At 41.6% G+C, this 13,545-nt stretch overlaps 1 protein-coding gene across 9 annotated transcripts in view; it reads right to left on the reverse strand.

Moving 5' to 3' along the window:
- Nucleotides 1-13,545, reverse strand: part of TLE4 (TLE family member 4, transcriptional corepressor) — a 142,057-nt gene that overhangs the window by 93,293 nt on the left and 35,219 nt on the right. For 4 of the 9 annotated variants that reach the window (XM_027615222.1, XM_027615221.1, XM_027615223.1 and 1 more), the window contains exons 5-6: nucleotides 12,907-12,969; nucleotides 409-483 (exon numbers count right to left, since the gene is read on the reverse strand). In XM_027615222.1, coding sequence (XP_027471023.1) covers nucleotides 409-483; nucleotides 12,907-12,969 — 138 coding nt within the window. The remainder of the gene's footprint in view (nucleotides 1-408; nucleotides 484-12,906; nucleotides 12,970-13,545) is intronic. The other 5 variants (XM_027615227.1, XM_027615226.1, XM_027615228.1 and 2 more) reach the window with 2 other exon arrangements.

The following is a 13,545-nucleotide window of genomic DNA, read 5'->3' on the forward strand; positions in this document are numbered from 1 at the left end:
AAAGATGTACATTTTATTTCACCAAAAACAGTATGAAGGTACTCTATATTTGCAGAAAGATCAAAGAAATCAGGTCATTTTACCATCAGCACAATCTCCATCTTTTTTTTCAGGCCTAGGCCAGCAACAGGAGCTGATTGCAAAGGAAAGAAATATTATGAAAAACAACTATCTAATCCCCTTAGGAGAGAATTTCTGGGAACATGTCAACTGGAATTGGTGAGAATGTGATCCAAAGTTTCTGAGGAAGCCATCCAATTTCACATGAGACAGAAGGCAAAGTGCTGAATTTCACTTTGTGGTCCTCTATTGCCTTTTGCCCTTTTGATGGAACAAAATTTAAAAAGAGAGAGCAAGCGAGCGGATGACACACACTAAGATCAGAGCTAAAATGGAAAGGCCACGTACCCCAATGATGGCGTTCAGTTCGGCCATGGTCACCTGCTTGGCCCGTTCCACAGCCTGCACCACTTGTTGCTGGTGCTATAAATGAAGATCAGAAACAGAATACAATTATTTGCTTTCTAGTCAATCAAGAACAGCTTTTCCTAACATGTCCTCTAACTTCAATTACATGCAAAACAGGATTTAGGGGTCTCCATATTTCAAATAAAAGCCCCCCGTGGTGGCTGACTAAATGTCTAGGGTACACTTGGGTCTCTACTGCAGAGAAGTAACTGGGCAACCAACTGTACCCCCAAAAAGGACACTCCCCTACAACTGGTAGAAGCAGCTTAAATTTTACTTTGATGTCAGTGGTGCGCTGTGGCCCAGCATCTTCCACTAATACTAACAAACACAACACGATCCATCCCCCATCTGCCTTCTTTGTACCCCCTTTTCTCTGCCATCTACACAAAATTTCTGAAAAATATTTCCTGGAAGTACTTATTTTTAAAAATTTCTCCTGGTACTTGTTACAGTAAGCACTAGAAGGCCATTTAAAATCAAATGTTTACTGTCTTCTGAAAATGTGTAAAGTGTTCATGTTTTAATTCCTGTCATGAAGGGCTGCATATTTAAAAGAGATATTAAAATGTACAACTTTCACTAGCAGTAAAGTCTAAGGACTTCAGGTGTTTCTTCTCCATGCAATAGAAGACTAAAAACTACAAGTTTCATTTATTTCTCTTCTGGAAAAACTATGATGGATAGTATAGGAAAATCCCTCCCTCTATCCAGAATTCAGTTCTAAAGAGAATGAGCAAGAACGGAGTATCAGTAATTTGTGTAATATTAAAAAGTGAAGTAGCACAGAAGTCTCTGCAAGGGGGCACTCACCCACTTCTGGACATACACTTGTGTGTACACAAGTACCCCCCCCAAATATACATATTATTCTCAACTAAATACACTTGAACACTCTAGTATCTACATTCTCAAATTTGGTCTAAAATAGGTCTCCTCTGGATGTTTTTCAACTAGGTTTAATGAATGAAGAGCCAAAAAGATTGTTCTATGAGACAGGCACTCCTCTGTGTGGCTAGGAAGAATCTTGTTTTGACTGATCCTAGTTGAGAAATGTAACTAACTTTCTCCACTGATTTTAAGTGAATACGAAGCTTAGCTAGCATATTGCTTATTAATACACACAAAAAGCTAAGCCATCGATTATATACATGAAATTCCCCTTGAGCTACCTCGTATTACATTCCCAAACTCTCAAATATACCCAGTTCCTGCAATCAACTAGGGTGACCAATATTTCCACCTCCCAGCTGTGTAGGGTTAGAAGGGGGGTGTGGAATGTGGAAAAGAAAACTGCTTTAGTTACCCACATGTGGTGTTTTCACCCTTGATTTCCTAATAGAAATGTGTATTTTGTGCCTATAATCTAATGGAAAGAAAAATGTCAAAGAGATCACTGCATCTTGAGCTTTTAATAAACTCTGAACATTAAACTAGATATCGTTGATTTTTCTCTTAATTGTAAGAGTTTCAAAACAAGGGCCTAAGAAACAAACCCAGTCTTTTTTTTTTTTTTTAAAGATTTTATTTGAGAGAGAGAGCGTGTGCGCACGGGCACTAGCAGCGGGGAAAGGGGCAGAGGGAGAAGCAGACTCGTGGCTGGGCTAACCCTAACCCTAACCAGTACGATGAGAAAGATCAAGACCTGAGCTGAAGGCAGAAGCTTAAGGGACTGAGCCACCCAGGTGCCCTGAACGTCTTTCTAGATATCTCCACCCATTCTCTTACTCTTTAATAAAATATTTCCCAAAGTGAAATAACTCATTTCCTTCTCTGTTTGAAGAAAGTAAAAGTCCTAAAGATTTATAAAGACACCAGTAGAGGAACAGAGAGGCATGCTCAATAAGTGACCAGGAACAGCAGTTTTTCCTCGAAGCTACCCTAACCAGTATGTTAGCCTACAAGCACAGAGTTCATGTTTAGATTTAAAGCAGTCTAATTGTCAGAATAGTGAAAAATGGCAATACTAGGACAACAGAGAAAAAGACAACATGTAGGACTCTGGGATTTTTCTAATACTCAAAGCGAGTATAGGGATAGAAAATGGTAATGGATTTTCCACCTTTTACTCTCCAACATTCAACAACAGCTGCTCCCAAAACTTCAAGAGACTGAAAGCCAAAGGACCACAGGAACACCCATCCAACACACATATCATTCACTCCACTCATGCATCCATTCAACAAAAGTCTTTTTCAGTTCTTACTGTATCCAATTTCTGTATATTACTGAAATATTTCCATATTAGTGTAATAGCCTCTACTTTATATTACACATTCAAAGAACAGTTCCGTAAGACAGACATGCAGAAAATACAGCTATTAGGGGCCTTTCTACCATGAAGATTGTTCAACTCTTGCTTCATAACCTGGACTCCAACTGCCAAGACGGGAGCAAAGATGCCTTAGGGCAGTAGGGTGATCTTTCTGGCTCAGCATTAAAATCAAGCTCGTTTACTGAGAAAAACAGAAACACAGCAGGGAACCAGAACACTGACATCTGATGTTCCTACAGAAACTCTTGCTAAAAAGCTAAAATGACAATGGAAGTCATGATTCAGCTCCTTCATTTCCTCTCATAGCAGTGGCCACGGGCTAATACCACATCTGAACTCTACCTGGAGTTCAGGATTTTACTTCTCTAATTCTGCTTACAACTGTGAATCATCTGCTGGTTTAAGGACCTTTTGAACAGAAGCTCCCTAAGGCAAAGAACGCCTCCTCCCAGTGTGCTCTGAAAGCACCAGAAACACCCTGCCACTGCTCACTCAGCCACGTTAGTAACACTGTTAAGAAGCGCACCTCAGGAAAGAAGGGGCAAACGATCACTAAAGAAAAAAAAAAAAAGGAACACTCGATGAAGAAGCCCAAAATCCTCATAAACTGACCCAAAGGTAGAATTGTTTTTCCACTTCCAATTTTAACAAATAAGCTCTCTGACTCAGAAAACACAGCAAGTTTTTCACATCTCCTCAGAACCCTGATGGTTTTCCCATTACGTCTGCCATCTCTTCCCCTTTTCTTCCCCTTCCCCATCTGTTCCTCTCCTCCCACTCCACCCTGCATCTCATTTCCTCTCCCACTTCCTGCTTCTCCCCTCTGCCACCTCACCACAAGTAGTGACAGCCACTCTAGCCCCAGTCAATCTGCAGAAAGCAAGAGTCCTATGGCCTCTTACTGCTCAAACTGCTCCCCCACATAGGGGCTCCGGATTGAACTTTTTCTACCAGCACCACCAAATAAAATGCTACTAAGAATATATCAATAAGCCTAAGGTGAGAGAAGCGTCCTCTAACTGGGACTTGGAAGCAAGGGAAGCCCAATAATTTATTCTTTAAAATACTGCGATTTATAATTTTAAAAAACAAATCCTTAAAAAAAAAAAAAACCTATAATGTGATTATGGTTGCACAACTCTGTAAATTTACTAAAAATCACTAAATTACACACTTAAAACAAATGGATTTTACGATGTGTAAGTTATATCTCAATTAAATACTGTGATTTAAGGAATACAAGCATGGATGGGGCACTAAAATGAAATGCTATACATTAAATCACTTTCCTACTTAACTTTCATCATAAAATTATTTTTTGCATTTTTCAGGAAAAGTCTTAAGAGTAATTTTTTCAACAAGAAAGAGACTGAAACAGTAAGTCCAACAAAGCCTGCTGAGAAACAGACCTTAACAAACCACTAATACATGTGTAACAGATATTTAATGTATGCTTTGGGAAAGAGATGACAATGACCATACCTGCCAAGCCAATACTTTAGGGCATGGAAACAGATGTAGTACTTCCAATAAAAACAAGAAAAAACTGCTACAACTTAAAAATTTTTTTAATACCCACCCCCTCCCTTACCTCCCTTTATTGATAGGGGTAAGTAAAGAGGTAAGTGGGTAGTTAAAGGCAGAGGTATAAAATGAAGTAGGATTTTTATAATGAACATTAATGTTCCTGACATGTGACAAGAAAAAGTAAGCACTTGGAATAATGGCCCCACTACTCCTCAAAGAACACCCAGACATAGAGCATCTTACACTATACAGGAAAGCAGGACATAAAATAATACTAAGGGAGATTATAGGAAGGAATGCCCAGCATACTTCCTGGAGCATCAGGAAAGGCTTTGTTTTCTTCTTCATTCATTCAATTATTTATTAAGAACCTACTGTGCACCAGGCAACTGTGGCGGGCGCTGAGACTAGAGTCATGAACAAGACACTCAGTGAATGAATAACACTCACGAGCCTCGGTAATATCACAACTGGAGGATAATTTCCATGAAGAAAATTACAGGATGCTATGCAATCACTTATCTTTTTTTTTTTTTTAAGATTTTATTAATTTGACAGAGAGAGACAGAGCGAGAGAGGGGGAGGGTGAAGCAGGCTTCCCGCGGAGCAGGGAATCCAATGAGGGGCTCGATCCCAGGACCCCAGGATCATGACCTGAGCCGAAGGCAGACGCTTAACAACTGAGCCACCCAGGCACCCTATGCAATCACTTATTGGGGAAATACCTAATGGAATCTTAGGGCTGAAGGAAGATTCCCTGTGGAAGCTGACCCAACAACTGAGACATGAAGGATGTGCAAGAGTTCTGTGGATGAAACAAGGAGAGAAGAATTCCAGGCAGAGAGAAGAGCTTGGGCAAGGTCCCTGGAGGAGAAAGGAGCTTGTCTGTCAAGGAAGAGAACGAACATGGATGGCTGCAGGAGAAGAACAGGGTAATGGGAAAAGTTGGGAGAGACGAAGCAAGGTGGGACTGAAAGCCTTCTCAGGCATGGCAAAACACACATGCAAACCTTAAAGTGGAATAAATATTCACAAAAAGAACAACAAAGGCAAGCGCCTGAAGTCATGTGGGTACGGCCAGGGCATGCTCTCTAGAACCACGTACTAGCGTAAGTGAAATCTGTCAAGGCAGGAGGAGGCCAAACACTGGTTGGCTTTGCATGACATGCGGAAAACTTAAGACTTTATGCTGGTAAGACAATTTTTTTAAAGATATATTTATTTGTTTGTTTATTTATTTATTTGAGAGAGAGAGAATGGGCAGGAGGAGCAGAGGGAGAGAGAATCTCAAGCGGACTCCATGCTGAGTGCAGAGCCTAACGTGGGGTTCAATCTTACAACCCTGAGATCATGACCTGAGCAGAAACCAAGAGTCCGATACTTAACCAACTACACCACCCAGGCGCCCCCGGGTACGACATTTTTTGTTAAAAATGTTAAAGCAGCTGAGTGTTACCAGTTCTGCATTTTAGTAAGATACAGCTGGGATAGTAAAGAATAGTAAGGAAGCTGGATGACAGGGAGGTGAACCAGATAAGAAGGAGAACAGATAGAAGGCTAACGCAATACTCCAGGGTAAAAGATAAACTTGCTTGAACTTGGACCGAACGCCCTTCCTGCTCACAGGACTCATCAGCCACAGGTACATAAAAAGCCACTCACTCAGAACTAGTAATGGCCTTAGGAATCATGAGACCCAGATGACAGTGGTGCCCCCAGCACTGTAACAACAAACCAACCAACAAAAGACTCTCCACCTTTCCAAAAGCCTACAGATTTCTAAATGCTGCCCTAGCTCAGTGGACTGGAAGGGTGGCATCGTACTATCAAGCACAGGCCAAAAGCCATTACTATATCCAACAGATGAGTTTCCTCTGTCACACCCTACCAAGTAGTCTGTCACTCTCTGCTTGATCAGATCCTCTGGAAGGGAACTCACCAGCTCATGCACAAGCGTTTTCTATGTGGGGATAATGGACTCTATCTAATTTTGATTCAAAATCTAACTCTCTTAACTTCTTCCCACTGGACCCAGTTTTGCCTCTGAAGTCTCCTCCACTGGAGTGCACTTCAAGTACATGAAAATGGCCTAATTGTTGTTTTCACTTTCTCTATTCCAGGTTAAATATCCCCAGGCCACTGGCTTTAGGCCACTCATCCTCTGGCCACTCCTCGGGTGTGTTCTAGGTGATGAGACAGAATACCCCAGGGATGGCTAAGCAGGTCAAATGTGAGTGAAAGTGTCACCCCATACCCAGTAAGTCAGGCTAAAATCCTACTCGGCCTTTTTCAGCAACTCTACCAAGTGTACTGGCCCCAAAGAAGTTTTAAATTCAAATCAGCCTTTCCTAATGGTGTCCCCCAAGAAATGTTAGTCCCAGAAGAAATCAGGTATTCCTTAAAACAAAAAAAACCCCACCGGGTTTAATTTGGCTAATACCTGGTAAATGGCAGGTCTTCTCTGAGCAGCGTTTTCTAAACAATTTTAGCTGTGAAACTTTGGACTAACGCTTGGGAAGTGCTGCGCAAGGCTTTTTCCTGCTGATCATTTAGCCTCACCCACCATGAAGACAGAGCATTCTTGCCCGACCTGTCCAATAAGCTCAAGTCCCTGCTCTCCAACAGAACTTTCCACGATGTTGGAAACGTTCTAAATCTGTGCTGATAATCTGGAGGCCACTAGCCACATATATGGGGATACTGAGCACCTGAAATGAGGCTACTGTGACTGGGAAACTTAATTTGTAACCTCACTTAACTTTGATTAATTTTAATTTAAATCTAAACAGCCACACATGGCTATGGCTACCGTATTAGACATTATAAGCTCTACTTAAAGTATTTTAAAGCTTAGCTCCAGTTATAATCCAATCATCACCTAACTGAAAGTCAAAAAAATGAGTAGGTTTCTCAAAAGCACGTTAATTTCTTCAACACATATAGGTAAGGGTTGGCAAATACTGCCTCTGAAAGGAGGCCTACACTGAAACCTGCAGAAAAGTTCTCCCTCCTAAGAATCATTTACTTGCTGAGGCTAAGCAGGCCATAATGCCACCATAAGTCTCTCGCCAAAAATGCAACTGTCACTAAAATGCAGTCACATAGAACAAGTCAGTTGGGCCAAACTGAGGAACACAGGGCAGGATTATGCTCCTTGCTGCCTCATTCAGTACTGCGGGGAAACCAGGTTTTAAATGAAAGGCTGTCCAATGTGAGAATCCGAGAAGGGGACAAAATCCATTAAAGCCCCAATCTAGGTGTATGAGTCATTTCAGGACATTGCTGAGATATACAGCACTGTCGTAACATATTACCAGCACTGACAGAATGGCCCTGACTGGAACGCAGATGTGTCCTGTGAGGGTTGCTGGCATTTAACGAACGATATCTGAAGATGGTCTTGCGGGTGTCACCGCCTACTTATCAGGGGATCTCTGGTGATTTCAGCCAAGCTCACCTACATCAAACCATGTTATCACAAGTCACTGGTTCCTTACAAAGTTAACAAGCAATAAGATGAGTTAACCGGGTGCCATTATGAGGCGAGAACACTGCCACCAGTGCATGTAACCACTGTATTTTGTTCATTTCCTCCCTGAGGCACAATATGAAAGTGACTGATCACATTTTTCAACTTCCATTTTACAATTATTCTATACATGCAAAATGTGGTTCAGAGCAATTCAGTACCATATTAATCCAGGTACCAAAAAAAACCCAGCATCTGAGATACACTCATATTTCATATCATAAAAGGAGTCTGTTTTCCATCAAATGAAAAGGACCAAATTTATGGCATGTCAAAAATAGAAAGTCAGGTATCATAGCTGTTCTTGCTATTGGAATTGGAGAATTTAAATAAACACGTATTACCACCATTCTGTACTTGTGTGCTATTTTCTACTATTTAAATGCAATGGAAAGCACCCAATCTGCAGAATTCTAGAGTAAAACCACTATTTGGTTCTACTCATTAGATAGGTAATAAAAACCAAGTTTTGAGTTAAAATTAAATGTGCACCAGAAAGCATTCAAGTTGGAATACTCTCTTTTCCCTAGGTAAATACAAGAATAAAAATAAAAGGCTTAAAAATTTCACTCTTAATTTCCCTTTTACACCCTAAAATTTCTAATGACCAGAGGACTATTATTAAAGGTGGTCAAAAGAACGATTTAAATTTCCTATGCAATCAATATTTTCACATACAAGGAAGAAACAGCTGCTGACCGGTAAGCCCAGGCCTCAAAGCTGGGGGTTCTGCCATCATTCCGCCTTGGCTCTGAGAGGACAAGTCCACAGGGCTCCCCCAGCAGCCGTAAAGCAGTTCTGCCTCCACTTAAGTAACTCAAGAAACAAGAAACAGGGGTTGGGGGGTGGGGGGTACAGGAGACAAGTCAGTACTTAGTGGCATCCTTCAATTTTGCTGAGGCCCCGTAAGGTCTAAGGGTCTACAAGATATATCCTGAAATCACTGATGAAAAAAGAGAGTCCATTCATTACACTACGTGTAAAAACAAAACTAACTTCAGCTAAGCAACCAGATATTTGGAAAAGATCCAGTCCCCAACTGGATTGAGAAGTTTGTTTGTCTAGATAGCTTCGTGGGCAAAATACAGACCACATCCCAAACCACTGCTCCTTCGGAGGTCAGCTCTATAGATTGAACACCTTGAAGGGCTGTCACCGTCTGGGTATTTGCTTGCTGGTTGGGGAGAGACCAGTGTTTGCCAAACTGGAAAATTAATTTTTGGAGCTAGAAGAGAATCACCGTTGGGGCTACCAAATATGCCTCACTGAGATTTTTAGCTAGTTCACAGCTCTGACTTGAGTTTTAATTTACACTTTTGTCCTCTATAAGGACATAGGAGAAGAAGATAAGCAATTCATTCTTTCAAAGACAATGAGTAAAAAGGGGAGGGAGGGCTGGTTCCAGGTCTTCCCAAAAAGGAAACTCAGAGCTTTGCTCCTACTGCCGCAGCAGGCACTGCCAGGACCCAACATCAGGAGGGGCTTACTGCGTACTACGCAGCACACGTGTAATCCCAAGTATGCATTGCATGCTATAACTAACCTCATGTACAGATGAGGAGACTGAGGCTTACAGCGGCAAACCACCTACTAAAAAGGTCACCCAGCTTTACTTGGCTAGAGTAAGCCATGTAATTTGTAACAGAGAGGCCAGGACTCGACCCAGACCCAACTGTCATCATTCTGGCATCTCTTGCTTATGGAACTGCCAACAGGGAGTTGATTATTTATAGCTCCTCTCCTGCAAAGGAGACCCAAAGCAGGAAAGAGAAGAACTTCCCACTTACTACATTGAGATTTGCCTTTTAAAGGAGAAACTTGAGGGCAACAGAATATAGATCAGTCTTACCCATTCCTAAAAACCAAAAGTGGGAGAAAAAAAAAACAGCTTCTGACAGGTGAGGACTCACTCATGAGGCTTCTTTAAATTCTGGTATTAGGGATCCTATAAAATTTTTAGAACTGTATGTGAGGGTTGCCGGGGTGGCTCAGTCAGTTAAGCATCCCCCTGTTGATTTCAGCTCAGGTCATGATCTCAGGGTCATGAGATCGAGTCCTGCGTCAGACACCGCACAGAGCATGGAGCCTGCTTAAGATTCTCTCTCCCCCTCTGCCCCTCCCCCTCCCATTTGCGTGCCTCAACTCCCCCTCCCTTAAAAAAAAAAAAGAAGAAGAAGAAGAAGAAGAACTATGTGTGATACTCACTTTAATGACAAAAGTTATCTTTGTCTAATGCCTGGGACTTCAGAAGTAGTTATATATGAGTGCAACAAGCACATCATTAAAATATATATTGGCTATAATTCTAAAAAATGTTTTTGTGAAATCTACCAGGAAAATATTTTTCCTGTGATTGTTTCCTGCGATACACAGACATACTTTAAGTACTTCTGAACTACAATTACACAACTTATTTCCCAAAAAAGTCTGGCACTCAAAACTAAATTTATTTAATAGCTGTCATTCAGTATTATACGTGTATTTTTTAAATTTTAGAAAATATGGTATACTAATCACAAGCAGTATTAAGCAGGTACCTTAATGAGCATGGGGGCTAAGTTAACAACGGGGTTCTAAAAGTATGTGAATTTACCTCTCGTTCCTATCAAACTCCAAAAAAAAATCCCTCCAACCACTATCCTGTACCTTATATGTACTAGTCTTCAGGGAATGTTTTTCTTTTTTCTAAATACAATCATTTCATTTTTAAATAAAAACGTTTTAAAATAAATTCTAATGCCACAGCTGCCGTTTTGGCAGTGAGACTGTCACACAGAGAGCCGGTGTTAAAAGATCAGATTAAGAGCATTCAGACCTGGCACCGAGTGACGCTCGCAGCCATGCAAGAGTGATTTTCCATGCCTCTGAAGAGACAGGAAATAGAATTCATCTTCCTCTAATAACCTGCCTCCTCCCCTCCCTCCAGATTACGGTCCATCTGGCCTCAGGACAGAAGAGAGGAGTCTGATGCTCACAGAATGCCCAGAAGATGAAAGGAGGTGGGCAATGTTCAGACACAAAACATCAGAGAGGCCTGGGTGGGACAGGAACAAACATGTCTGTGGCCCACACATTAATAGACACACACCTTAAGAAACTGAAAAAAGAAGAGCCAATTAAATCCAAAGTAAGCAGAAGAGAAGATATACACAGAATCAGGATTTAGAAAACCATGACACAGATCATTCATTACACACAAATCAAGGATTTCAACCAAGAAATGTCAAAAGTATCGGGGAAATAAACAGTAAGTGGTGAGATCATGATGCTGTCTTCCCAGCCTCAAGCAGAGAAAAGGAGTTCCAAGTGTCTCCCCGTGGCTTTCCTCTGTGGGGTACAGCTACTTTCTTAGCCAATTCATTCCAGTCCGGTCTTGCTCAGCACCACTACCATTACATATTCTCCTCCTACTCGGCCTGCTCACACAAACAACACAACTCATGTGGGAAAACAACCTATTTGCAAATCAGCTCCATCAACAACGCCAAGACCTCCTTCCACTTCTGCATATAACCCCACAGATCCTGGGAAAATGCCATGGGGATAAACTATACCACTGATTATAGACAGGGGGTCTACACCTGCAAAGGCCTCAAGTCTCATACCACCCCAGGGACAGTTCGAACTCTTCCCTCCACCTGGGGTAGAACACCTCAGCATGGTTACAGCTCTGGAGGTTATATACACATTGTTCCCATCCTCCATCTCCATAGAGCAGAGCTACTTCAACCAAGAAGAAACACACACTGGTCTGGATTGGGCAAAGCGTGGCTTGACTTCCTAAAGAAATGCAAACAGTCCTCTTAACTCTCCCTCATCACTCCACCCAATCTAGTCACAGGCAAATCCTGAGCAGAAATAGGCAAATGGGGATACTGTGGGTAGTGGTTTTCTGGTCACAGCTAAAGGGCGAGAAAGACAACTCCTCCGTTGTTGTTTGTGGTCCAGAAGAACATTTGAATTCAGGATGTTAACTCAGGTCCATGGTTTGTGAATATGAGCACCCCATGGGATATATAACTGATGAAAGGTACCCATGGTTACTGAGATCCAACCCAGTTCAAACCAATAAGAATTCACACAGTAATTCCTATTATCTATAACACACAACCATGCTCAAATACCCACTGCAGGCTTATATCAGCACGTGCCCACTGGTGGGCAGGCAGATGGAAAGCTCCCCTGGGAAGCAAGGCTTCCCTATACACCTAAAGAAGTAAAGGGTAGGAGGAGAGTGCCCCAAGTGCCTTCTAGCCCACAACACACAGCTCAGTGGCTAAGACACACAGATCCTCCATTAGTTAGCTTCTTGCCTTCTCACAGATGATCTTACCTGAGCAAATGACGGACTGAGTAATCCAGAAGCAAAAATGATCTCTTTAGCACTGTTACCTAAACTTTGTAACTACCAAAAGCAAGCAAGCAAACAAAAAGAGGGGTAAAAGCCACAAGGAAGCCACCATCCACGAGAAATGCACCTTCTCATTCCAAAATGAGCGCGTCCGCACAGTGTGTGCTTCCACCGCTGGTGAGCAAGAAGAAGCAGGTGAGCCACACACAGGCCTTGGCGATGTGCAAGTCTGTGGTACTCAGAGGACCGATCCTGCGTATCTTTTTCCAAGTGCTAGCACAGGGTTAAGACTTCATCAGGTAATAAGTAACTTTTTTAAAGCAGCTAGCCAAAAGTTACATTAGTTTGTTTACTACGTAAAGCACTTTCTATGGATGTCTTCGGCCAACTCTTAATGCCCCACGACAAAAGTGTAGAACAAACCCTTCTGGGTAATATTTCAATCCACCTTATTAGATGCCATTATGAAAAACAGTCATGATTCTGAGCAACACTATATTGTCCAATGACAGCAAAATACTTTAACAACTGAATTTTGCTTCACACATAAGAAAATGTTCCATTATATGACCACCGTTATACTCCACTGAATGTTAATAAGGTGTAGAAGTTGGAATGTGAACACCGTATCTTAGTAAATGTGCCATACAAACACCAAGAGACTGACAAGGCCGAAGACTCAGTTCCACAATCCCTTTTCTGCAAAATCACTAAAATGGCACCTTCTAGCCCAGCATCTCAAACCAACTGCCTTACCTCTTGGGACAGGAAGGGAATGACTTGTGCACAGATCGCATTCAGCCTCTTGACAATCTCTGCCTGCATTAAAAAAAAGGGGGGGGAGGAAAGCAATAAAGAGAACAGTCAGCTGGTTACAAATTCCCGAAATATTAACAGGATGATATTAAAACACACTTTATATTCTGGCTGACATATTTCCTAAGGAAGAGGAAAACTCTCATCAGCAAGCCCATTAAAAGGAGGCAGTGACAACAGTGTCACATTAATAGCACAATTTATTAACCAGCATTCATCTTAAAAAAGTCCACCTTCAAGCACCAGGACAACATAAAAAGGAATTTATTTTCATGACTGGAAATCAGTTTTCAACAGGACCCTTGTTCATTCTAATATGGTTTTTCATAAAACCTTGAGTTTTTAGTTTGACAGTAAAGATACATTCTTCCCACCATCCCAGTTTCTCTCAGTAACTCACTGGATTTCTACATTTGTGGCCTTTGCTTCAAGTCCCCAACCTTCCAAAAGAAGAGCACCCAACCAACCCAAATAAGTTGATTAACTCAGATCCTTAAGTTATAAATTGCTAGGGAACAGGATGTTTTCTTCAGTCATGAAAATTTCCAAATGTGTCCCACCAGGGTTTTCACTATGCCG

This window comes from Zalophus californianus, chromosome 13 (genome assembly GCF_009762305.2).
Source record: "Zalophus californianus isolate mZalCal1 chromosome 13, mZalCal1.pri.v2, whole genome shotgun sequence".
In the NCBI taxonomy this organism is placed as follows: Eukaryota; Metazoa; Chordata; class Mammalia; order Carnivora; family Otariidae; genus Zalophus; species Zalophus californianus.